Source organism: Corvus cornix, chromosome 1A (assembly GCF_000738735.6).
Source record: "Corvus cornix cornix isolate S_Up_H32 chromosome 1A, ASM73873v5, whole genome shotgun sequence".
Classification (NCBI taxonomy): domain Eukaryota; kingdom Metazoa; phylum Chordata; class Aves; order Passeriformes; family Corvidae; genus Corvus; species Corvus cornix.
The window spans coordinates 16,371,604-16,398,378 of record NC_047057.1 but is presented as its reverse complement, the minus strand read 5'-3'; the positions used below and the strand labels follow the sequence as shown (position 1 = coordinate 16,398,378).

Sequence of the window (26,775 nt, the reverse complement as noted above, 5' to 3'; positions counted from 1 at the left end):
TCACTTCTCAAGCCTGTCCAGATCCCTCTGGATGGCATTATCCCTTCCCTCCAGTGTGTTGACTGCCCCACCTAGTTAGGTGTCATCAGCAAATTTGCTGAGGGTGCCCTTGATCCCACCATCCATGTTGCCAACAAAGATGTTGAACAGTATCAGCTGCAGTAGTGACCTCTGAGGGACGCCACTCAACACGTGGACAATGACCCCTTGACCATAACTCTCTGTGTGCAGCCCTCCAGCCAGTTCTTTATTCACTAACTGGTCCATCCATGAAATCCATGTCTCTCCAGTTTGGAGACAAGGATGTCACATGAGACAGTGTCAAACGCTTTGCATTTAAGTCCAGGTAGACAATGTCAGTTGTTCTGTCCCTATCTCCCAGTGCTGTAGGCCCTGTCCTAGAAGGTCACCAGGTTAGGCAGGCATGATTTTGTAAAGCCATGTTGGCTCTTACCAATCACCCCTTTATTTTCCATGTGCTTTGGCACAGTTTCCAGGAGAATCTGCTCCATGATCTTCCCTGGAACAGAGGTGAGACTGGTTAGTCTGTAGTTCCCCAGGTCGTTTGCTTTTCCCATTTTAAACATGGGGGTTATATTTCCCTTTTTCAGTCATCATGGACTTCACCTGACTGCCATGATTTTTTCAACAGTGATGGATAATGACTTAACAGCTTCATCTGCCAGCTCCCTCAGGAGCCACAGATAAATCTTATCAGGTCCCACGGACTTGGGCACATTCAGGTTCCTTAGAAGATATTGAACCTGGCCCTCTCCTACAGTGGGCTGCAGGTCTTCATTCTGCCAGTCCCTGCATTTGCATTTCTCAACTAGGGTGGCATGGCTGGAGCACTTGCTGTTGAAGACTGAGGTATAGAAATCACTGAGAAACTCAGCACTCTTTTCCCATGGTAGTAATGTCTCTCTTTTCCTTCTGGAGAGGGCCCACATTTATCCCTAGTCTTTCTCTTGCTTGCAACATATCTATAAAGCCTTTCTGTTATCCTTAATATCCCTGGCCTGCAAATAAGTATGGCTCTGTTTTTTTGAGGGGTTTTTTTTTTCTGTTTTGTTCAGATTTTGGTTAAGCTGCATAATACTGTAATGAAGGTTTCCTTAAAAAGCCATATAAACCCTGCTGTGCAGATATTTCACTCTTTACAACCTAGCTACAATACTCTTCTAAGCTATGCTGCCAAATTTTTATGCAATGCTCAGTTCTACGGCAGAAGTCTTTGCATGCATACAGACATTTATATGGCAGATGTTTTGTGCATGATATTTTTTGTTTTCCTTTCAAAAAATTGTATTATGTCTATGCAAATTCCCTGTACTTCAATAATTTTGTTAAGAGCTGACAAATACGATCAGTACTTTATCTTCCAATGGGAATAATACTCAAATACAGACTGCTTTGTCAGCAACATCTACAACACTTTGGGAGGTGCTTCACAATTTGTTTCATTTTAAAGTTCATTAATTTGAGGCATATAAAACAAAAATGTATTATAAAATGATGAATTTCTGGCTTTCATTAAAATGTGTATATTGCAGAGAATGTGATTTTGTCAGTACCCTTTATTTCCTTCAAGTTCACCATTAAAAATACAACTATACTTGTATTAGTGTTAGAGTTTTATTTCATATGTTGAATCAAAAACAAATAAAACGTGGCACAAAACACACTGTAAGAGGATGTTTTGACCCCGTTCAATTTTGATGTTCCTAAATGAAAAATAAAATATTACTTCTAGGGGATATAACGGAAGTGGATTTCTACATTACTAAGTTGCTACATTGCTCTCATAAGAGCCAGATGACAACCCATCAGAACAGTGTGACTATTTCAGAATGCAGGTAGAGACATTTTCACACTTACTTGAGCAGAACTGCATAATATGCTACCAAAGAACCCTTTGTTTGATTTTAAACATCTGCCAGTGGTCTTATATTCTTTATCATTTATTAAGAAGGACAAAGAGATTACTGGTGAAATACAGACATTTGAGAAAGCATTCGTATTGCAATTAGAGGACCTTCTATCAAGCATTATTATATAAACACACATTTATTCATCATGTTGTACCATTGATTTCAGTAGAGTTAGTTACATCAAGAATAAGAAGAAAGAGAAAACAGCAGTTCACAAAGGAAGAACAAAGATGAAAGGTATGATATTTAACATAACAAAGCCTACTGAAAATCAGATGATTAAGTGCAAGTATGCACTCAATGAAATGGAGGCGAAAGCAATGCTGCTCTCCACGTCAAATTGTCTTCTGGAATGAGAGTAACAGGGGATGATTTGATTTAAAAATAAGGACATAAAATGTGACTATAAAAATAAAGGTAAGCATCAAAATTAAATGTTTGGAAGTGTTCTCCCTCAAATGCATTGAGCACTGCTCCCCCAGCCTCCACTGAATCTGTTTACTGCAGTATTATATGGGTAAATCTGATCCTCTGGATTGCCTGCAGTGGCCAAGATATCCACAGCCTCTGTTCAGATTCCCTAATGGCTCCAAGTTCTTCTTTTTCCACCAATAGCAAGTTACTCTGAAAAAATTACAGAAGTCAGTAAAAAATTCTGCGATAATCACCCTGATTGCTTAGCAAGTAACATGAAGGAAAAGGCAAGCCATCTAAAATCTTAGGTTAGGTGATAAACATCTAAACCTTCCAAATCCAATCTTTTAATTTGCATGTCTTTAGAGTTTATATTTATTAGATCTCTCTGAAGTTAATATTAAATAAAAAATGTTCATTCATATTCTAAATGGAGGCCCCTCTACTATTTTCCAGATTTAGGCAGACAAGAATATGAAGTCAGGCTGAACCACCAGGATGAATCAGGAAAAACATGGCAAGTATGATGACAACAGGGCAATCCATCATTTGCATATCAGTCTAGTAGGTAAACCACTTTTCTGGGATGCATCTAGACCTATTTATCACAAGGGTGATTGAATCTCCCCGTCCTGCATCCCAGGAAAATTCCATGACCACCAGGCAAATATGTCAAATCAGAATATTTTCTCACTCCTTTTTCAAAAACTAAAGCACTGTGCAGCAAATCTGAAGTTGCATGGAGAACTGACAGGATAGTTTGTCTAAGCTCAGTAGTAGACACCAGTCAGGGAAGAGAACAGAGGATACAGACCTCTCTCCATGAAACATAAGATTTTTATATTGGCATTGGATAAATAACAGTCTGAAGAGATTTAATTGTCTTCTGGAGATACCTAATCTGACTGCAAAGCCACTGCAGACAGAAATTTCATTGTCCTGGTTGAGGGCTGGATAGTAAAGCTGGGCACCTTTGCTCATGTCCTCGGCTTAGACATTTAAGATATGCCCAGATGTGAATTCAATTCAAAATTTGCAATGCCTAGAAAGAAATTTCATCATATAATTTGTGTCCTGTTCAAACCCAGGTGTGCCAAATCTCAGAGACTACTGAAAAATACAGTAGTTGGCTTGTATCTGATCTTTCCCATGCTACCTCTACTATTATAAGAACTAAGTATCAGTCTTCCCATAACCCTGAAAACTTTCTTTTACTGTTTACACATTTGACATTCCCGCACCACAAAATATCTCATTCTTTTGTGGCTAGAACAAGAATTGTTGTGTAAGGGAAAATTCTCAGGACTTCATGGAGAGAAAAGAAAGAGGCAGGAACAAAAAGGAGAAGAATAAAAGAGAATTTTTTTTTTTTAAAAAGTAAATTTATTAGAGAGTAGAGATGCTACCTTTAAAAGCCCTGGTCCAGAAAAGTACAACATCCTCCGGAGTTTAGGACATGGACTTTCAAACATCTTATCCTGTTCATGTAGGTGTACACTGGTGTATTTCACATGAGGGATGTATTTAATGCACTTTGTCTTTACTTCAGAGTCAACTTTCAGAATTCTTTGGTAAGTGCAAAGTGGGGAAGAATAGCAGTGTTGGCTGAAAAAAGCTAACTAGGTATCCATCAGCAATTGTTGATGGCCCAAAGGCAGTGGAACTATGTAATAAAGGCAGACAGACCTCATAGGTTTTGGCCTAGAATAATTTAATCTGCAATCAGAAGCTGATCTGGCTGAAAACTAACCTGGCAAAAAGTGATGCCTGTTTTGCATCCCAGACATTTCCACAAGCACTTAGTGCCTGACCAAAACAGAAGTCAGGCATATACAGACAGTGAGGTGGGAGAGTAGGAATGGGGCACTCTGGATTTAGATTGGTTTAGACTACCATGAAGCTGCACTACAAGTTGAAAGAAAAGCTCTTAGTCTATATTTTGCTGATTGATTTTGCTGTCCCACTCTTGCCTGGCTTTATTTGGATCAAGGATCAGCCAGTTTTGTTCACTTCCAACCTCTTGTCTCATTCATGTATAATGAGATTACTAAGATCTAATGAAAAACAGGAATAACCTGAGTTTTGGGCTATCACTTTTGCACGACACGGTAAACTGAATTGTCTTTCTGCATACCCCTGCATGCTCATATGCAAGTGATCAGGAAGTAGCTGAAGTAGCTGAAAACAAAACCTCACAGGCAGGAGTTAACTAGATCAAAAAAACTGGCAACTTTATCCTTAAGGTCTGCCCCCAAGGTAAAGAAACTTACATGCAGACATAATGCTATTGAGAATTTCTATTCCAAATGGTTAATGCAAATATAGCAGTGGAATACTGGAAAACAGAAATGTCTGTTATGTGTCTACCTTTCACAGATTTTCAATAACTCTTAAGAGCTTAATATCTTTTATGCTTTTGAAACCATTCTTAATAAAATAACATTAGACTTTTCACAAGTCTGTCACCTCCTGGGCCACCTCGACCTAGATCAATACACTCCTGTTAAGTGTTATTATGCACTGTTCGCAGGTCCTCCATCAGTATCTTGTTGAAATGACAGTTTTCAATATGACAGGCCTTTCTGAATTAATTTTCAAGTATGGTTTTAAGAAATAATGTGTCAAATGTTATTATAAAAATCCATAAACTAAAACACCTTTTTCATTTTCTATATTCACTGCTTGTTTTTTTCAGTCCAAGAATTCTAGCTTGCTTTGCATGATTTAACAGAAATCTTTGGGAGTATTCTTAAAAATGGAAATGTTCCAAAATGGATATACATGTGCAATAACTTCATCTTCTAACACTTATGTCATGAACATTTTCTTTGGGCAAAATGGGAGTGTAATAATTCTAGCATTTTAAATTCTTGGGGTTGATGTGACATACCAGTTTCCAGCCTTCATAAGTTTACATTACATGCCCACCAAAAACATGTTTTAAACTATATACCAAGTTCTGTGTTAGTCTTTCCAGGCTTTTTCCTCGTTTGCATTATCAAATCTATTTTTCTTCCACACATAAAATGTATCCTGCAGTCCCCTTCAGTTCAACTATATGGCATTCAGCATCTATTGAATCCCTTCTTAAAAACAGTGCGTTGTGCTACTTACAGCAAAAAATTGTGCAAGTAAGCTCCAGGTTTGTTTCCTCAGATAGTCTCTCCTTGAAGTCACTTATTAAATGAAAATTGATTTTCTCATATTCATGCAAGAAATCAGAACCTTCAGACAGAATAAATCTATCATGAAGCATATATGGTAGGAGTGGGCAGCGCTGTATCAAATTGTCTGATTTAGCAGATGAGAAATGAAGTTTAGTTGCTTACCACAGACAACCAGTGAACCAGCACATTCTCCTGACTTCCAGCTGTCACCCCACAAGGGCACTGGTCTATAGGTTTTATGTCATGTGTGCTCACCCCGTGAAAGATGCCGTCCATACCCTTACAATGTCTATCTGTTATGCTAAGAATTGTCAAAACACAAAAAGACCCAATATTACCATTACTGATATGAATTTGGTTTGTCTGTTGCTTTTAGTCCATCTCAATACTAATTCTTAACATGCTTTTTTCTTAGACCAGTTACCATGCTATTTCAGTATTTGGAAAGGCCTATCTAAATGCAAGTGGTGACCAAGGTGTTAAACAATAATTTAAAAATCTAGTATCAGGCTCTTCACAGACTCTCTTTGATGGGCCTGCAAATTTTCCAGGCAGATACCTGAACCTTCTATTAGAGGTGTGAATTTTCTATGCCCTGAGCCTTCCATTTTTAAATTTAGGCTCTTTTCTTGTTTTGGGGGCAATGAAAGATAATCCTAACCCCATACAAGAACATAATTTTTACTGGTGTCCTGGAAAAGTATGCTATTTAGAAAGAATTTCAAATGAAAGTATTTTGTGTTTATCAGGACCAACTTAACAATTTAGGCATTCCTTAAATGCACCTTTTAAAAACTGAACACTTTAACTTTTTCAAATATCCACAATTCATTGTGTGGGTTCATACTATGACAGAATACTGAACTCGCCAAGTTACAGATGTGGTTTTATTTCCATTTCAGAATTCTGCTTTCAAAGTACAGAAAAAACCCCAACCCAACAAAGGGTTTGCTTGGTGTTTTTACTGAAAACATAATTTATTCCACAAACCCATGAAACAGACTATCAGAAATTATTATTATTGCCTTGGGTAGAATCAGCTTTCGTTTACTTACTGAAAGGGACAGTTCAGACCTCAAACAGATCAAAATGTAGCTCATTTTACCGTGCAGTAACTGCTTTTATAAATAGATTAATCTATACAACCATGAAAAGCCATAGTTCGTAAGCATTAATCAGAAATCACTTTTACCTCACTGAATCTAAAACTGGCCTGTCCCTAAGTTAGCATAGTAAGATTGAACTGAATGCTAAAATTCCCAATATGACTGTGAGTTAAGTAATGGGAATCCTGAAAGAAAATATATCACTAGAAGTCTTATCTATCTAAAATTCTGTTTATTTATTTGCACAGGATATGCAACATCTTTGAAATAGCCCATGCAGAAGTGGGCACTCATATTTTCTGTAGCTTTATAAAGACAAAAAAATTAGTATAATTCTTCATTACTGAAATCTGAAAATACATGCTCTAAAAGTGAAGAACAAAACTTAAATTTCCCTAATTTCTTCCAAGGATTTATTTGAGATGTTAACAAATTATGATTTCACTTAGTTTGCCATTTCACTACAAGTTATTTTTGGCGTAAATTTTGGTCTCTTTTCAGGCAGTGTGAATCACCGAACATCAATATTCAGCATTCAGGACAGAGGAAGGCATCTAATCTCTTTAAGTTGGTCCTTTAAATATCTGACAGCTCCTTTCAACCTACAAAAATCACAAAATCTTTGCTACCATTTTGTCTTAGGACTTGAAGATCAGTTATTTGACATGAAGAAGTGTATTTTCATAAGGATAATGGAAAATACAATGTGCAGGTTTCGATACACTGGTATGACAAAGAAAGGCACAGCTTTGAAAAGACTGTAATAGTTGAAGCATTACTAATATGCAAGAGAACCCGTGTATTTAGATGGAATAGCATGGCCCCTTCTGAGACGCTTCAGCTTCATGAGGATTTTATTTCTATTAGGTTTCTCTGTGATGTAGTCCTTAAGACATGGGGCCATGAAGACCATCCTACCATTCTGCTTGTAAATTGTCTACTATTCTTCTGTAACACAAGAAGTAGAAACATGATATTTAGCCTTTCTGAGAATTAAGACAACCAACTCCCATACCCCATATTTGCTTGGAAATTAACAGAACAGGATCTAGTTGCAATCCTGTGAATGATGACCCATTTGTAGATCAGGAAAACAATGAGAGGAATACGGCTCAAAGGATTAAAGCCTCTTGTAATCCATGGAAATAAATAGGTTGAATCTAGGCCTTGAAGTACACATCTATAGAGTGGACACTGAAGCACATAGCTATAACATGTAAAGAATTGGTATTTTCTCTCATAATTTATATTAGTACTACTGAGAAGAACATCAAATTAATACAAAACTATTAAAAGGTTCAGTTAAAGCACTGTACAATGACTAGGACTTATTCTATAGATAGACTGGTACATTAGAATGAGTTGTTAATTAAAAGTAACCTAGTTCTGGTAGTTCATATGTACAGTCAAAGATGCAGATATCATGACTTTTTGATCTCAACAATATCTGCCAAAGGTATTCTTCAGAAAGTGTTCATGTTCTACCCTTCCTCAATTTGGTGTGTATATATAAAAGGTAGAGCACATCAATGTTTTAACATATGAAAGCTATTTCAGGCTAACTTCCAGTTATGTGGTGGGGTCTTGGAAAACCTTAATCAAATATCAATTTCAGAAGCACACTACTGAAACCTGAGTTAGTTTTAAAGGACTTTGTGATGCATAATGCTTGGTGAAGCAATGGTCTCAGAGCTCACAAAACTGGCTGGCAGCAGGACTTAAGAATGCAAATTATTCTTAGTGGCTTAATGGATAGGGGTTTTTTAAATCAGATTTCTAGACAACCAACTAGAAATTAAGAGTGATCATGTCTGAGGATGGGCCAAAAGGGTTAATTATCTATTTCACCACAAAAGTGTATTTGTGAGAGCCCTTTCTACTGCTGTTAAGGTCTCTCACAAGGCAGTGTCAGGCATGCCATTATGAACATAGAAAAAGAGAAGAAAGAGAAGACATAGGGACTCACAATTGTGCAAGCTCATGGACTTTGAAGAAAAGATAGTCCCATAGGTTAAATATAGCCAAAGATTCTGATTCCCCAACAGCTGGGTATGAACAATGAAAATTCAGGATCCTAATTTCCTTATTGTTTCTAAAAGCTAATACTTGGACTAGAGTGAGGGGATATACCAGCCTGATGAAAAGTGTCCTCTGTAATCTTGGTCCATACATAGTGTTTCTGCTACAATTAGGACAGTGAAGGAACTTAGTAGATGAACTGCTGACAGATCTGTAGAATGGACACTGAAGCACACAGCTATGACATGTAAAGAATTGGTATTATTTATCTGTTTCATAAGTTGACCACTTCTGGCAAAGGGGAAGGGTGAAACTTAATTTGGCATGGCATGCATGCAACATTCCACTGCTCTAATCTGGTATTGCCTGAAAGCTTGTGTTGGTAGGTATTCTATCCTGGAATGACACGGAACTAGAACTGGCAGGATGTCAAAATACTTCCAAAACCAGCTTAACCAAATAAAATCAGCTGAGCTATGGAGATGTGAAATGCACATTTAGAAACACTCAGAGCTGGAATGCAGGTGAGGCTAAATGCATAATACCAGTTTTATGTCAATACCTAACAACAACAGGAACATTACCAATGAGGACATTTATAAATAACATTAGTTTTATTTCTAAGTTACTGTGACTTTCTAAATCCCTTAAAATGTTAAGTCAGGACTCCCAAATTCACTGATGTATGGAGCTAAGAATTGTTAATCTTACTGCTGGGGAAACTGAGGCAGAGAGGTTCAGTGACTTACCCAAGGCCACAGAGGGAGTCACTGTTAGAGCCGGGATTAGAGCTCAGGAGTTTCTGGCTCCCAGTTCCCAAGCTCAGACCACTAGACCATGGCCTCAGGATATTTCCAGCTGATCTTCAGTCTAAAAAAAAGTAAATTCTCAAGTATGTTACAGATATGTAACATATATAGATATATATATATATATGTATATTTCTTTTTTCCTGAATGTAATTGTATGAGTGAGAACACATTGCTCATACATACGTCAGTGATGAAAATCAAACCAGTGTATTTTATCTGAGTTACTTTTATCATACATATATGTATGATAAAGCTTTGCTGAAAAAAAAAATCTTGATTTAAATTACAGCCAATACAAACACATATTGTATTTTTCAGGGTAAGGAACAAATTGCCTTTCCAACCCAGCCAGCATGTCATTTATATTAATGGTGAGGAATGATAAGTTGCTCTGTGTGTAAGTAAACTCTATTAAGAAAGTCAGGTCCCTTGGTGAAGCCAGATCCTTAGTAAATTTTACTAGCTAAGCACTGAGCTCCATGTCAGAGTAATTACACCTTTTATCCACTGTGAGCTCTCTCTTAGCTTCTCCATATTCCTTAATTTCCCACTTCAGCTAATTTAGCAGTAAAACAGCAAAGGTTTAAAAGGTTAGCTACCGAGGAATTGGTGCGTGAATGTTCTGTTAAGCTCCATGCATTGAAATCACATTATGTAGAAGAAGGAATTAATTAAGTAACAATTAGGTAGTGATGGATCATTGACAACATATATACACTTGGGTGATAAAAATTAATCTCCCCAGTAAAAACAATACATTGTGTATCTTCTCATCTATACACTAGCAAGGTTTGCACTTGAAATATAAAATGGAAAGGCCCTTCAACAATTCCTTTAAAAAAAAAAGGCGTATCTTCTGGCAGTATTAAAACTACAAAATATATTAAAAAATCATATAACTTAATTTTTAATAAATAATTGAAAAAGTAATGAGAATAAAAAAAAAGAATTTTTAAGGCAGGAGATTTTAAAGTCACTGTAAGGACATTTGTTATATGAAAGTACTTCGTATGTTGAAATTGCTAACAATTGTGTAGTATTCTCTTGCTATCTTCTTTTACAACTTGCCATACTGTTTCCTTGTATTGACAGTCAGCATCTTAATACATAGATTGGCAGTTAGCCCAGTCAGTCCTCAAGTCTAAAAGCCTCTTAGAAGATGAAAAATCTTTGGTTCATTCACACCTTGTAGAGAGAACAACAGGGCAGAAGTGACATCCAGATCCATTTAGAGTGTACTTTGAGTCTGATTTTCCTTTGCCTTGCACCTTGTGTAGTCATTTATAGCTGTGCAAAGTGAGCACAAAATGGATATAAAACACTTTTTGTGAGGAGAGAATTCTGATTTGGTTGCATTATTTCCAGAGGTCAACACAAAAAGTGCCAGCCAGTTGAAAAATCTGGCTCTGCATAGAATGTGTAAACAACTTTGACACAAAACATAAAGCAAAAAGCAGCAGCCCTTTCCAAACATTTTACAGAAATGGCACTTCTGTTTTGAAGCAATGGGTATTTTCACTTGCTGTTTGCTTGGAATTTTCATAGAAAAAATACTAAATGTTAAACTCATCTACAGGAAACAAATGCTAATTTTTTCCTTTCTTTGTAAGAATCATATTTAACTATGAGTCCTAAAGTATATTCTCACTTAAAAGGGAACTCATGTCATCTATAAGATCTCCGGAAGTGCTAACTTTCCACATGCTGCTTTTAAACCCAGTACTTAAAAAGCTTCACTTCTAAAAACCCAATGGAATGAATGTGAAAAGCTGCTGTTGGGGTTTTAGTTTAGTCTTAGTTTTTTTCCTGTTAAAGGAATTTTCTCCCATATGCATGTTGCTAGGGGACAAATAGCTGTACTTAAGAAAGACAAAAAGGGGGGTGGGGCGGGCCTGGCTACTCCTTTGTCTACACCTGGGTGTGGGGTCAGTTCGCTCTGAGCATCCAGAGAGAGGAGCTGCAGAGAAAGGAGCTGCTGCTTCTTTCTTTTTGGCCATTCTTTCTTCCTGCTGGAAACAACGCCGGGACCCCAAAAGCCGCTTTCCCTGCCCTGCTGGAGGCCGAGCTGTGGCTGCCCTGCCCGCCCCGCTGCTGCTTCGAGTTTTCGCTACGCTGTAGCCCTGCTCGCCCTGCCTGCCTGGACCTCCGTGGGTTTTGTCCCATCTGGATACATCTCGTCTGCCACCTGGGATTTGCGTCCGTCCCTGCCGTTCCAGCCTGCTGTTCCTGAGAGTCCGGGATCGGCTGCCCAGGGGTTTGTGAAGCCTTTGTTCCATCCCTTCCCGGGATCCCAGAGCACCAGAGCCGCGGGTTTCCCGAGCTCGCTCCGGAGCGCCCCCTGCAGCCGCGGGGGAACCATCGCACCTGCCCTGCTCACCGGGAGCCGCCAGCGCCCCTGCCGGCTGCGAGCGGAACTGCACCCGAGGGGAAAGGGCCTGACAGCCGAGAAGGCTGGCACTGGGTTTGTGATTGCTGTTACTGCCATAGTTGTTGTTGTTCTGTTTGACTGGTTATATACATATATATATATATATATATAGTAAAGAACTGTTATTCCTATTTCCCACATCTTTGCCTAAAGGCCCTTGATTTCAAAATATAATAACTTGGAGGAAAAAGGGGTTATATCTGCCACTTCAAGGGGGGCTTCTGCCTTCCTTAGCAGACACCTGTCTTTCAAAACCGAGACAGCTGCTATTACCACAACAGTCGGTCTCAGTCCATCAGAGTTCAACGCTGTTCTGACTTTAGTACGGGTGACAAATTATAGTCAGCATTTACCAAACAGTGAGATCTCTGCTATACAATCTACTATCAGTATGATAACTCAAGACCTACTGCCAAAAATATCTTTAAGATGCAAGCTATATCAGCAGGAAAGGGCTGATTAGATTAACAAATGTGTTTTAACAAAACTGATAGTTAAAAAATGAAGGACCTAATCTGACTGTTGCTGGAGATGTTGTCAAGAATTATTCCTACTTAAGAACCATGTACAGTAACTAATTCAATATGTCTGGACATTTTTTCCCCCTACTACCTGGTGGTCATTTTTATGCCCCTGCCCAGCCAGAAATCCTTCCTAGTACACTTAAATACCATGATGGGCATGATAGTGCCTGGCAACTCATGTATGTCGATTGGAAGCAGAAATAGAAATTACTGCATTAGCGTTGTTGATCTGGAGTATTGCTAGAGTAAATAATGTCTCTTAGTGTTTCTGCTGGAATTTTGTTTTCTTTTAATCACTGTCATGCATTTCATGAAGTCATCCCAAGACATAGTTTCCAAATCTACTACTATGGTCCAAAGCTCACCCTTCAACCAATATGCTATTGATACTGTATTATAGACGGGAGTTTATCGTAGGGTTTTGTATTTGTTTTTCTTGTCTTTCTTCCCTCTTCCCGCTCTGCATTCAGTGCTTCCATTCTGAGTTGCTAGTCTGGCTTGACTGGAAAGTACTGCGTGTTTGTTGTGTGTCTGCATGTGTGATACCAACTGTTGAAGACTGCTTGATGTTGGATGAGGGCTTATGCTCAGAACTGTTCTACAGTTGTCTCTCTGGCAAAATCTTTCCTTACCAATGACGATGATGTATCTGTGTGGGGAGAGTCTGTTTTACAATATTATACTTGCTGTGGTCTTAATTTTACTGATGGGGCATGATTATGATTTCATTTACATTAATCAAATTCATGAGTCATTCCATTCATGTCAATAGCATTAAAGAGCTATACAGACAAGTAAGAGTTCAGAATCAGGCTTCTGGTGTTTAATCTGAAAGCATATCTGAATCACTTCATTAAAGACAGAAACCGAAGGACAGATCCTCTGCTTACTTTGCATTACTCAGTCATGCCATTAGCATAAAACATCAAACAAAGAACTAAAATGACAGCTGGTAATGTGTCACAGTACATGGGTTTTCTGTTTTCCTCAGATACAGAAAACACTCCTGAATTAATAAGATTTAAGACTATATTTCAATTATGAGAAAGTTATGGTATTAGATCTCCTTGCCTTTGAAAGTTGGCAATGTTTAAAAAACTTTTCTCCTTCCCTTTTTTTTTATGTCACTCTTACATAACTTGAATGCAAAAGATTTACATAACTTGAATGCAAAAGATCTAAAGGCAAACTATATTTAAGTAAGACCTCAGAGATGAGTTAAGTTTTATAGCCCTGTCCATAATGAATATCATATCTGGAAAATACAAAGCATGAAAACAGTGGTCACAATTCATAAAATTTGTATCTCATACAGAATTATCAAATCTCCCTTCTTTTTAAAAAGTGAAAATCATGTTAATTTTCTAGATACAGGTGTTCTAAAACAGTAAAAGGTTTTGTACTGCTTTCTGTCTCCTGCTCAGACAGAGAAATTGTGCAGGCAATGATGGGCATTAATTTAGTCCTCACTGATAAGTACATCTAAGACTAAATATTCTTGAAATTGCACTTATTTAAATTACATTCAAACTCCCTGTAAATCTAAAAAAAGATTATGAGGGGAAATAATTTCAAGAGGCCTAGCAAGCTATCAGAAAATTGCTCTATTATATCTCTTCTGACTTTTTCAATTTTTTAAGTCAAAGAATTGCTGGAATTTGAGAACATTTTCTAGAAATCTGTTTGGTTCATTATAGGCCCTGGAAACTATTAGTGTCGTATATACTTTCAGCTTCACTACAAGCACATGCCACAAGGCACCTAATCTGAGAACTGAGGGATTTATCAACAAACCAGGGCCAAAAGGAAGTTGGAAGATGGGATCTTTTGCTATGTTTTCTGTAGGTCTCACTGAAAACTAAAGATCTATCTGTGTGACTTGTTTTTCTAGTATAGTTGGAATAGGAAAAATATTTTCTTCAAAACTCCCAGTGAAAGCTTTCTTTTCACCTTGATAGACCACACAGTGAGTTTTATATCCTGCACTACCACAGCATAAGAAAATCTGTGTATGTTGAAAGAATAAGATTCTTCAGGCTGAATGCAAATGTTAGTTAAGCTACTGGTGTCTTTTAAGAAAACCTTGATATAATATCTACTCTTAATAACCATGAGAATGACTTGTTATCTTTTCCAATGTTGTACTTTGTGATAACATTGCTGTGTATTTCAGCATGCACACTTGGGCACATATTAATTATGAGGAACTCAACTTTACATAAAAGTGCTGAAAATGATTAAAAATCTCACTTTTTGTTTTTCAACAAATTAAAGTGAATGAGAAATTGAAGAAATATAGAACTGAGAAGTGACCTACCGTGGTTGTCTTTATCCGTCCTCCTGGTTGTGTACAGGTCCAGCCTGATTTATTGATTAGCAAATCACAGCCTTCTCCTTCTAAACATGGAAGCATTTCACACCACTGTTTTGTTTTGATAATTCGTGCTGTGGAACAGAAAAAGAAGAAGAAAAACAAAACCAAAAACAATTGGCAGGAGAATTCACATTTCATTTATCTCTAAACACTTTCTCATTTGAGTTGTCTATTTTCATTACCTGATAATTCAGCAATAGTTTATGATGTAGACAGCCCTAGGCAATTTACAAAATTATTTACAACACATGTTGTGCCAACAAATTTAATTTCAAACTTAAAAACCAACAATAAAACAAAAGACAACTTTATTATAAATCAAAAGAACATAGAAACTAGCTATTTTTCTAATTTCATGCTCCTCCTAATCAAGGAAACACTGTTGGAGGGGCTAACAATTAAGACTTCCTATCCTACCTAATCGTTATGGTAGCCCACAACTGGGATCCATTGTGTTAGACTCTCCATAAACCTGAGCAGACAGTCCTTATCCTGAAGTGCTGACAGTGTAAATAGACATGAGCCATGCAGTGGAAAGAGAAAAGCTATAATAAACAGTTAGAGGGGTCAGCATAATGACAGCTATTGTGACACTGTGATACTTGCTATGGTAGGGGTATAGTCAAGGGCAGAAACTAGGAACATAAGAAGGACAGGTGTTGAATGAAGCAAAGGTTGAGAAATCATGGAGAAGGAGACAATAAGCTGAGGGAAAAGACAGGAACAAACAGCCTATTACTACAAGGGAAAAGAAGTCTAGTTAGGAAGGGCCCTAACAGAAAGATGGTGTGATACGGATTTTGTGTCTCCTCTTAATGCTTGTGTCTCTGGCAAGCCAGTTCTGCAAAACTTCCTCAAGGTCATACACAGCATGTAGCCTTGGAAGAACAGAGCCCTGGCTGCAATGAAGTAAAAGCAGAGCAGCTGTAAGGAGAAACTTTTCTTCAAGATAGGGAGACAAGGGGCTTTAATACCTGTAGACTTCTTTCTGGACTATAATACTACTTCTTTTGAGTTCACCTTTGTAGTATCTGGGTTCCTTCTCCTAGAATAGTAAATAATATTACTAATATCTAGCATTCTATTATTCTTTCACTCTCCCCTGAAGACAATATTGTAGAGCAGAGTGTTTAGGATACTTTTCATAAAATACATATACAGAGAGACACTTTCATGATGCCATATACTTATGCTAAACAAGGTAAGGTCCCCCAAACTAACTTTTTCTCAGACTGTAAGGCTTGCAGTCTGCAGAAAATGGTCCTCAGTTCCTTCAGGGATCATCTCACCAATTCTTGCCTGGACTATAAGAAAGCTTTCCCACTTCAATTCATACATAAGTGTCCTAGGATTCAAGGCCAGAACTTGTTCCACATACAGGGACACAGATCATGCCTTCCTCTATGTTATGTGACACTAATACACATAACACACCTTCAATAGTTGTAAGCCCAGCAAAAAGAGAACTACAGGAGAAATAATTAGAAAAATAAGAGTACAAGAAGCTTATGCTGTATCAAATTAATTTGGGGTCCAAGGAGGCTAAAAGCAGGCATTTATTCCAGCAGCAGTTGCAGCTTTATGCTCACCTGAACGTGTGATTCAGCCTGACTTCTTCTGTCTGGAACTACTTAAGAATACAATTCCCAATGCCACTGAATCATGGCAAGAAATAGAAGTGCAATTTAAAGTCTTTTAATAAAATCCTTTCCAATATTTTGACACAAAAAAACTTGCGTCCTCAGCTCTGGTATAATTGTTGGTAAGCTCTAGCAATATAACAAAACCTGATTTCTTTCAGTGGAAGTTCAATTTGAAATTCATATTAATATTTTAAATAAAAAAAAACTCTTTAGCACCTAAATGTCTACATAGGAATTTTCACTGTTCATTAGGCAATATAGAAATCAATGGTGAAATGATTCATAATTACAATTTTTTGAAGCAACTCTGCTAAGTTTTTATAGCACATAATACACAGAAATGTGGATTGTACTTGGGCACCAGAGGTACAACTCTACTGATAACTGCATCATATCAGTTTTTGAGACTAACTCCTCCTCTGTAACAGATAATAGTCTCATCCTTTCTTAGTGAAGGCATGCATCCAGTTACAAGCTTAACAGAAAAAGCTCAGTAAAATGTTAACACCAAATCTGACTTACTTGCATGCACAACTTTCATAATTCACATATAAAAATGGCTATCTCTATCAATGTTTCAACAATATGAAGTATCTTTGAGAGACTGAATAGTCAGCTAAACTCAGAAACATGGACTAGATTGCCTTTACTATCTCAGCTAGGAGGTTTTCCTGGAAACATAACTTGAAGTAATCTTATTTTAAAAAAAAGTATCTCTGAATTATTCAGTGTTTGCTTGGTCGCTATCGGTATTATCACAAATCCATGGGGTCCTAGCTCTGGCTTTTAGCCATAATAACACACACAATATGTCCAATACCATAAATTTAAGACACACCAAAAATATTTTACGAAACATGAAGTCTAAAACATTTCTATGCTGGGTATAGACCAGTTCATGCATTTAGGCCTTGAGAATCAGAACTTCTTTTGCAGGGAAGAGTTACACAGCTCAAATGGTTTACAGCTAATTGGTAGCAAAATGGTGTCTCCTCAGCCCCCACGCCCTCTCCCCACTCTGCTTCCCACCGGGATCTCTTCCCCATTACTGGTTTTTACATCCTTTTAGTTCTGCTTCTCCACCCACCCCTCGCTTTGCTTCAGGAGCTTCACCAACACACAGGCCCTCACACACAGTGCCACAAGGGAGGCCCTGTTCCTGTCTGCAGGACTACGTCTACTTTTGCATTTTCACTTTTCGGTTTGCACATTATACCAGAGTATGAGTGAAGCGCAATGTGTAATATAGGAAGGGAGCAAAATGTACAATGATTTTTATCAGCATAATTTCAAAGAATTTTCATCGGTAATTGAAACTGAGTTACACTAGTCAAAGCAAAGGAATATAGTGTATTTCCTGAGGCAGTGCAGTTGCCTTTTTACTGCGTATATTCACCAGGGGTGTAATTCAGCCCTCTGCAGACAAGAGAGCAAAAAGACTATCAGCTTCGTCAAATCCACTCCGAGCTCCATTATAAAGAATTAAGCGGCACTTAAATGATACACAGGCTTTGTGCAGAGCTTCTGCAGAGAACTGAATTTCAGCTTAAGAATCTGTGCTGACACTACCTTGCATCTCCTAAGAAGGAGGCTGTGCCCCTTCACTTAAGCTGAAGTTGATAGGAACTGACATTGCTCAGCACATGGTAGAATTGCTTTCCTGGGTAGTGCCATTTGAACTGGAGAACAAATAGACTCTATCTAAGGGTTTTTCATGCAAACAGTTTTGAGGCATTGGATGCAAGCAGAGGCTGTATCAACATAACGACAAACTATCCACCAATGTGATCTTAACTGTTTTGTAAGACAGAGAAACTTGCAATCTATTTCCAGTTATTAGTAGAAAAAGTCTCCATTCATGATCAGTCTCCATTCATGATCAGTATAGCCTAATTTAAGAGTGTTTAACTGAGTAGCGTTTCAGAACACCACAGATTGTTTTCTGCTAAATACTGCAGCTAGATAAGCTTTGTCACTAAGCCTCTCACCTGGTTTAACATTATATATATATTTCCTATGGAAAATCATTTTTATTTTCTGTATTTTCTTTTCCCAAATTCACCCTACATGCAATGCATTTTAATCACTGCATCTCTAGTCAATCTTTTAACTGAAAATCATCAGCTGTTTGTGATAGCAAAAAACAGAGATAAGTCTTGTTCAGCAGCAGTAAATGGAAAAACTTACAGCTATCTAAAATATGATAGATTAAAACACTCAGATTGTTACAGTTTGTTGTCTTTTTTTTTTTTTAACATTGGAGAATGAATCAGGAAATAAAAGTAAAAATGTACTTTATTTTCACTGAATAAGAATATTGATTGAAAGAGCACTTGGATACTGAGACTTATGATTTCAGAATACATTATGCTTCTATGCATAAAAGGTGGTGCGCAAAGTGAATACTTATAATGTATAATCAAAACCATGGTGTGTGAGCCTAAATAAAGTAAAAAAAACCACCAAAACCAACAACAAAAAAAGCCCCAAAAGACAGCTTAGTTGATGTTTTTCAGTCAATTCCAGATGCCTGAAGTAGCAGAAAGAAGACTCATTGGAGTAGGGAGTAGGGAAAATTTCTCCCAAGCAGAACACAACGTTTTGAAACATATTTCTTCAATGAGAACTTAGCTCACCTATACTTCTTACAGAATGATGTTCTTCTTCACATTACTTTTTTTCAATGATAATTTGTTGTATTTAATGCAAGCTGTAACATATGCATTGGAGAAAATATTTCCTCTTTGACTTTCATATATTATTTCACTGTTGTTTTCCTTGAACTCTGAAGAAAGCTGATCAGCATAGTGGATTCCCAAGGTTCAGAAATGCCTTTGGCTTCACCACTTTAGAAGTACATAGACAAACACATTCATCTTGGTGTACTTCTCTTGCCCTATTAATACTGAATAGGATCACATCTTTTATAATTATTCACCTGCAAATGATCCCAACTGGTTCCATCACCCCACTCATATATTTTTTCTTTTTATCTGATATTTCTCCTTTTTCCTTCTCCTATTTTTTTCAACTCTAGCATTTTGCTTTGGCCATTTCCGTCCTCTTCCTGATTCAGTACATACACACTATGTACCAATCAAAAATCCCCACACACCTTGCAGAACTTCCTATATTTAACTAGTTTTACCTATGACTGGTAAATACTGATCATTGTCCCTATTTTGCACAGAGGTTAACCACCTTGACCAAGGTCACACAAGAATTTGTTGCAGAGCTGGAAACAAAACCTCTGAATTCTTAGTGGTCACTAGACTAGAGACCTTTCTGTGTCCCTTCTTCCTTCAGAGAGAGAGAGTGTACTCTCAAAAATTAAACAACAATAAACTATGCAAAGTAATACACTTTTAAAAACATATACCAGTTAAATTGCAGCAGCAGGAAAGAGGCCGTCAGAAAGACAAACTGAATCACAGTGCTCTAAGACACTGCAATCATGAACTGTCTTTAGAGCAGCAATTTGACTGCAATAGTGTAAAAGCCCCACATGTCAATCTATTTTACAACAAGGAAACATCACAAAGCTTGGAAACATTTTACAGCAGTCATTCTGTTTCCCTTAAAATAATTGAAGCACTGCTAATTCACAAAGAGTTAGACTGTCTCAATTATTTATAGGGCATCTAGACTGAAGACTATTTAGTTCTAAGAACAGCAATATAGCAATGTCTAGACACCCATTTTATCATTTAGCTCTTGCTGTCAAGATTGGGAGGGATGCTTGAGCTGAGGTTGAGAAAAATATGGGAAAAAGTGGTCTCCTGTGGGCTACAGAGAAGCTACAAATTGAGACCAGGTAACTAGATCATGAGTAAAAGACTGAATGACAGGGCAGAGGCTTTTTCCTGCAGCTCATCCAATCATAGCTCCACTGAGGGATAAATCTTGTTGCAAACCCTGGGTTGAGAAATACCTTCACTACTCACCTGTACCCTGAAAAAGAATGAAAATCTGGCTTTATAAGAAATTATGCAGATTGCACCTTGTATAACATGTATTTAGGAGGAGCAGGATAATACCTAGGAAACAATCTCCAAATTATGCAGTCATCTGTATTATCCCAAACAAAGACTTCCTAAGGGACACTATTGCCAGTTACATGAATGGTCCCTAGGAATTTAGCTGAATTAGCTGGCATAAGAAATTGTTGGATTAAACTGACTGAATGAAGGAAGCTACTTAGTAAACCACTGAGGCAAAAACTACTTAAAAAAACCTTTAAAAAAGTAAAACCAAGTTTAAACTACTCCATTTAGTGAGGCATCCAGGTATTTGTTCAATTTTATGACATATTTAATGTTTTGCTGTATCTTCATAAGACCCTGTGAAATAAATATATACTGACAGTTTAAAAATAATTACACTAACAAAAGTTGAAGTATAATCCAGATTCTAGGAGCACTCTCATGAAATTCAACAGGTCTTATCTTTTTTCCTGTTTATGTCTCCAAATAGAAGAATTTCCTCATTATGATACCCCAAAAATAAATAAATAAACAATGAAAAGCATATGAGACTAAATACACAGGAACATGATACCTGATTTTTTGTAGTGTAGAAAACAGAATATATTTTTGTGGCCTCTCTCTTTTCACTTCTTTGAAAACCTTAATACTATATGACTCACTGACATAGTGATAGGAACCTTAGATTAGTCTACACCCAGATGTTCAAATATTTGTATGACAGAAGCATTATGCTGAGATGGAAAGTGTCCTACAAATCAGCTTCACAGTCAGCTCATGTCAGTTGCCATTTTACTTTTCAAGGGCCAGTATTCTCTTTCTAATTGCTCTCATTTGAGATTGCAATATATCTCTGCATTTGTTCTTAACTCCTCAGCCTCTCACTGGCAATTACTACAATTGCTTACATGGAAAAGTAATGCAGCAAATATAACACATATTTTTTCAACTTCTTACAAAGCAGTCAAACAGAAACAGAAAAAAAATAATGTATTATCATTTACTAAATTGCACAGGTCCCAACAAGCATCCTGACAATTATAATAAATGATGAATACATATAAAATTTACATGTTGAATTTTATTTAGGGACAATACATGTGCTACCAGTCTCTTCAAAACTACTGTTTGCTAACTAAATACTAAAATGTCAGTGCTTTGAATAGGCAACCTGGCCTACAACTTCGCCCAGGATTTCAGCATTTGTCTGAATATCCATAGATGTACATATTCAGTGGTTTTCAATCTATGAATGATCTAATGCTTAATTGTCTGTGGGTAGCTACCATTTGCTGTCTAATAAGAGATGCTAATGGAACACCCCTAGAGAAAGCCTTCGTCAGGACTCAGTGTCATCTGTTTCTGTCCCCTGCTGTTCTGCTCTGCTGTATTCAATTAGTGTGCTGGAAGCAAAGCAAAAATTACTAAAAATCTGATCAGTGATATTCCAGCAGAGAACCCTTCAGAGATCAGGTTTTCATCACATTTCACTTTGTTGCCAGCACATTGAGAACAGCAAATTTAACTGGAGAGGGACAGCAATTTCAGACCCAAAGAAGAGAATTTGAAGATGGCAGCAAAGGATAGAGACAAGAAGGGTTATAATGGGAAGTAGTGGGGAAACAGATACTAGGAAAAAAAAAATAAGGCAAGAAAGGAAGGAAAAAGAGGGCAAATCCCAGGTATATGTAGTAGCTACTGAAGCTAATGGGCAAGGTCAAAAACTTGAGCAACTTGTTCAGTGGAGTCAGTACGACAATGTAGGTAAATGAAGGCAAAAGACCAGAACACACTAGTTTTTTCCTCTTAAGTACACCAGTTTCAGTCCTCCTGATGTTTTGAGCAGAGAACTGTAGTGGAAGACCAGATTTACTATGGTTAAAAGTAGAATGTGAAAGAACTGACCAGATATTCACTGCCATCCCTATGTTATGCAGAGAAGGCTGGGCAGCTGTGGAAGAGAGAGAAGGACCCTGAGAACTTGTAGCTATGAAACATGTGAACATAAGAAGGTAACCGCTGAATACACAGCAAAGCAAGAATTTTAAGGAGGAAGCCACAGTAATTAAACCTGCTCTAGGTTACATGGTAGAGAATTTTCAGTGCCATGGAAAGAAGCTGGGAATAAAAGATTATGAGGCTGGAGTGAAGAAAGGGTGGCAGGAAGGTTATAAATGAACCTCACAAAAAGCATTTGAACACAGACTAAATCTCAGAGTATAAATACTCATGGATAGGGGTGACAGAGAATAATTGGACACTTCACCCTGTCTGCAGCTTCACATTTGACTGCACAGTATCTGATACTGCACTGACAAAACACACACTAAAATGATAGCCAAGGATCAAGGTCCTTCTTGGGACCTTAGCTGTAGAGAGTTCATGTACCCAGTCTTACTGGATACTTTTAACAAACTCCACACATGCTTTGTAAGGAAAATATAAAAAGAAAGAAAGAGAAAAAAAAGAAGAAGAAAACAAGAAGCACTCTCCATTTGACAACTGCTTTTGCAAGGACAAATCAATGAGAATCAAAATGTGAGATTTCACTTGCCCAAGGACAGAAATCCATTAGTCTTTAATCTTTTGACAGCTATTTCTGGGAATTTTAGTTAATTTTCTTCATGTGCATTCAAATGACAAGCATTTAGCTGAGTGGTTTTGCTGTGGCCCTCATTGCTTTTAGTACTTTCCAAGTCTTGTGTCAGCATGTGTATTGCTGCTGTGACATGGTGGTGACATTTTATTGTGCACTGAAAGAGATAATAATTCAGCTGTTCTCAAGCACAATGGGCTTCCTTTGTCAACAACCAGAGCAATGGCAAATTCTGCCCTCCTTTTGTCATGTATGTATGAACAGAATACGGAAGCAAATTGAGGTGAAATGAGCTGATGACTAGCACAAAAACAGACTAACAAGCTGCCCTGTGTGAACAATTAAAAGTATTAGAAAAGGGAACTCAGCAATGAAGCTGTACTTATCTCCTACCCAAAGTGTTTTCCCCTTATTCCACGTGACTAGATGCTGTGTTACAATAAACTGTGTGCTTTTTGGGGTAAGCCTGTGACTTTTTGCTTTTATCAAATATTAAAAATAAGCCACAGTTATACTGGGTATTTTGACACAAATCAATACTTAAAGAATGAAGATTAAGAAAAAAATAACAAAATGAGTGAAACAGATGAAAACAAAAAAAAGGGAGCCAAAGTATCAGTTTTCATAGTGAGAATACAATTAATTATAATCACTTGTGATTCTTTTGAAACTTGTGCCAGTGCCCCAGGACACTTGCCATAGGGAAGTGTGATGTTGACCTTTAGATAGCTTGGAAACTGGCCTTTCCTTATGACTTTTGATTTCATTAGCCAGTGTTTGACCAACAGAGAAACAAAAGTGTTAAAATACAGCAAAGATGTTAATTTATATAACATGCATTGTATTGGTACACTGTCCACAGGGAAATCCTGTTACAGGTGGATGTGTTATATCTCAATTGCAGTCAATCACACGTCTTGTCACACACGGCAGTTTGACATTATGGCTGTGCAGAATATGATTTCTGACTGACAGACTAGGTCATGTGAATTTTTTTAAGGTAGCTTTTCATCTATACATAAATATTACTGGTCCTTTACCCCAAAATTTTATGATCTGACAAAATTTTCCTAATTTTGTACTTAATTTGGGCAATTGTTAGTCTCATTACTTAGTAAAGCTTTCTATGTAAATACACCAGTATTTTGTAAAAATAAAAAAAAATTAGAAATGAGTGCCTTATATTGACATTAGGTTCCTATTTTTAGTTAATTTTTACAATGCTCATAAAATTGGGAGACAGATACCTTAAAAAGACAATGTATCTCCAAAACTCAGCTAATGCATGGACATTTTTACCTTGTGTACCTAATGCAGCAGGAATTGACTTTCAAAGATCCACTAGATTCTACTTCATAAAAATTCTTAAGATATTTTATGCATCAAAAACACTACAGTTCAGAAGGAGCTCTATAACTGAGGTAGTCACTGATTAGAAGGAATAGCCTTTCTTAACCTAACAGGCAATATTTGATATATTGGAACACATCCAGCAAATCTATGAATAACCACATATATTCTTGATATCACTATCTTTTTCATCATCAAAGCACCTAACTTGAAATTTTCAAAATTGTTTCTGTGAAATCAGACTAGAAGGACTGGCCACAGGCTGAGAAAAGGGGAAATGCTGCCTCTCTACCAGGGCAGGCAATGCATGTTCTGCCATGCTACAGCCACTGTATTTGCAAGCATGAATCCTGTCCCCTGTCAAAAGCTGCACAATGAAGGTTGGTTGGGCCAAAGGACACAGAAATAGCACAAATATACTCTGACTTACTTTTCTAAACCAGAAATTCTTAAAATTAGGTGCTGTAAGCATTTGTGGTTCTGCAACAGCTGTTCCAATGGCCAAAAATCAGACCATCAGGCACAAAGCAGTTGATCAGTTCAGGACACTGAGAGTTAAAACTACTTTTTTGCATTGTACTCCTTTACAGGAAACATGACAGAGTCATATATTTTAGGGACAGAAACAAAAAGTTTTTTGAAGGCCATAAAATTTAATCCAGCAATTTCTATAACCATTTCAATAATTTCTTGTTGACATAAAACACAACTTTTAGAAAGACATCCAGTACTGATTTTCAGAGAATGCTCTCATTTCTAAAAACTCTTAAGGCAGCTTATACAATTCAATGGCAAAGGCAAAACTTCTCAGTTCTGTAGTTTTTAGTATTATTCCTACAGGACTCATTTAACTCTCATAGCATATACTCATCTCCTTTACTAAGCTCCAAAAGATTGAGTGGTGTACTGTCAGCTCTAATAAAGCCACATATCTAACGAAACACTCTGTGTTCCTAAAGGTTAATTATCTAAATTTTAAATCTCCAGCTCTTGCCTTTTTTTTTTAACATTCAAAAGTATATTAAGGAAAATAAACCAAACTAAACATCAACACTGGACACACATGGGAGTTAATATCCCACAAATTTAACTGGAATGGAAGCAAGTTAGAATACTACATCTGCAGGAATGTAATTGTTTTCTTTTACAGTAACTGTCTGCAAAAGAGCTTTCTCAAGTGACTCTTACTTTGTAAGAGCAATGGGGAAACCTTACTGGAAATATCTACGGTGTGTAACAATACAAACAGTACAAGTTCACAGTCCTGACTCAGGCAAAACCTGCAATGGGTTTCTTGAGGGTTCTTCTGAATAAAGCACTGCTTGACTGAGTCTGCAGCTTGGAAATAGCCCCTTGCAGATTAAGAAATAACAACTGCTAGTTCTCCATGTTTCTCTTAAGTACAATACTGAACTATTTAAGCATTCATTTAGACTCAACATTTTAAACATACCAAAAAAAATAACTTAAAGAAATCTCCCCAGGGAAACTCCACACATTTTTTATATTTTCCCATAGCAAAATGGCTCTCTAAATTATCCATGAATGCCTAATTATGCTATTAAGCATGTATGTATGCATTTATGCATCTACAGTATTAGGAATAAAAGCTGCTGTTACTACTTCACTGCAGTGTTTTACTCTGGTCAGCAGGATACCACTGTAGTTGTATTGGAATAATAGAATAATTTGTATTAAAGTGTAGAATAATGTGCACACTTTCTCCTGTTGAACTGAAAAAACACTTTCATAATTCCGTATCTGTAGAGCCTATTTACACCTTTTTTTAAATTCCTTATGTTCAAGAATGGAGATATGTATATATTAATAAACATAAATTATTCTGATATCTTGTGCCATTATCAGCATATTGTGTATCCTAAAATAATCTTCAAATTTCTAAATTTTAGCTAGTCAAGTGAAAAGGTAGGTATTTTTAGCTGCCTGTTACAAAGATTTCTAAGCTCACTAACTTAGAAATAGTCAACAAATATTCCAGATATAGGAGAATAGTTGCATGAAAACACATATGTAGTCTGATAGTATGAAGACTGGCAATTGCTACCATGTGCACAAGCAGGCACTTCAGTTTTCTGAAAATGAATGCCCCAGAGCATATGTGACAGAGGTATGTATAACACACACTGACACAAATTTGTTAGCAAATTCTTCAGCAGCTTTGCTGTAATATGAATGCTGGTTTTTTTGGTTTTTTTTTTTTAAGCAAATTTGCAGTGGATGTTACAGCTTCAGTGCCCTGTTTATTACATGTATGGTCTTGACTACTGGAATCTGTGCAACCCATTTAAAAACAGACTGCAAAATGCCAAAGACTTTCTTTCACTTCCAGTCCTGCTCAAGTTTTCTTTGAGACAGTGCTCATCTGAATCATTGCCTGTTTCTTGCTTACAAAACATTCATATTCAAA

The 26,775-nt window shown here is 37.1% G+C and overlaps 1 protein-coding gene across 10 annotated transcripts in view; it reads right to left on the bottom strand.

Annotated features, from left to right (window-relative positions):
- Nucleotides 1-26,775, bottom strand: part of TAFA5 (TAFA chemokine like family member 5) — a 521,115-nt gene that overhangs the window by 174,603 nt on the left and 319,737 nt on the right. For 5 of the 10 annotated variants that reach the window (XR_751411.4, XR_005604491.1, XR_751412.4 and 2 more), the window contains exon 4: nucleotides 14,719-14,846. Coding sequence is in view for 7 of the 10 variants with exons in the window: in XM_010395577.4 (XP_010393879.2) it covers nucleotides 14,719-14,846 (128 nt within the window). In the remaining 3 variants the exon portion in view is untranslated. Of the gene's footprint in view, nucleotides 1-1,729; nucleotides 2,556-9,312; nucleotides 9,508-14,718; nucleotides 14,847-26,775 lie in introns of those variants that run through there. The other 5 variants (XM_010395572.4, XM_019283631.3, XM_019283630.3 and 2 more) reach the window with 3 other exon arrangements.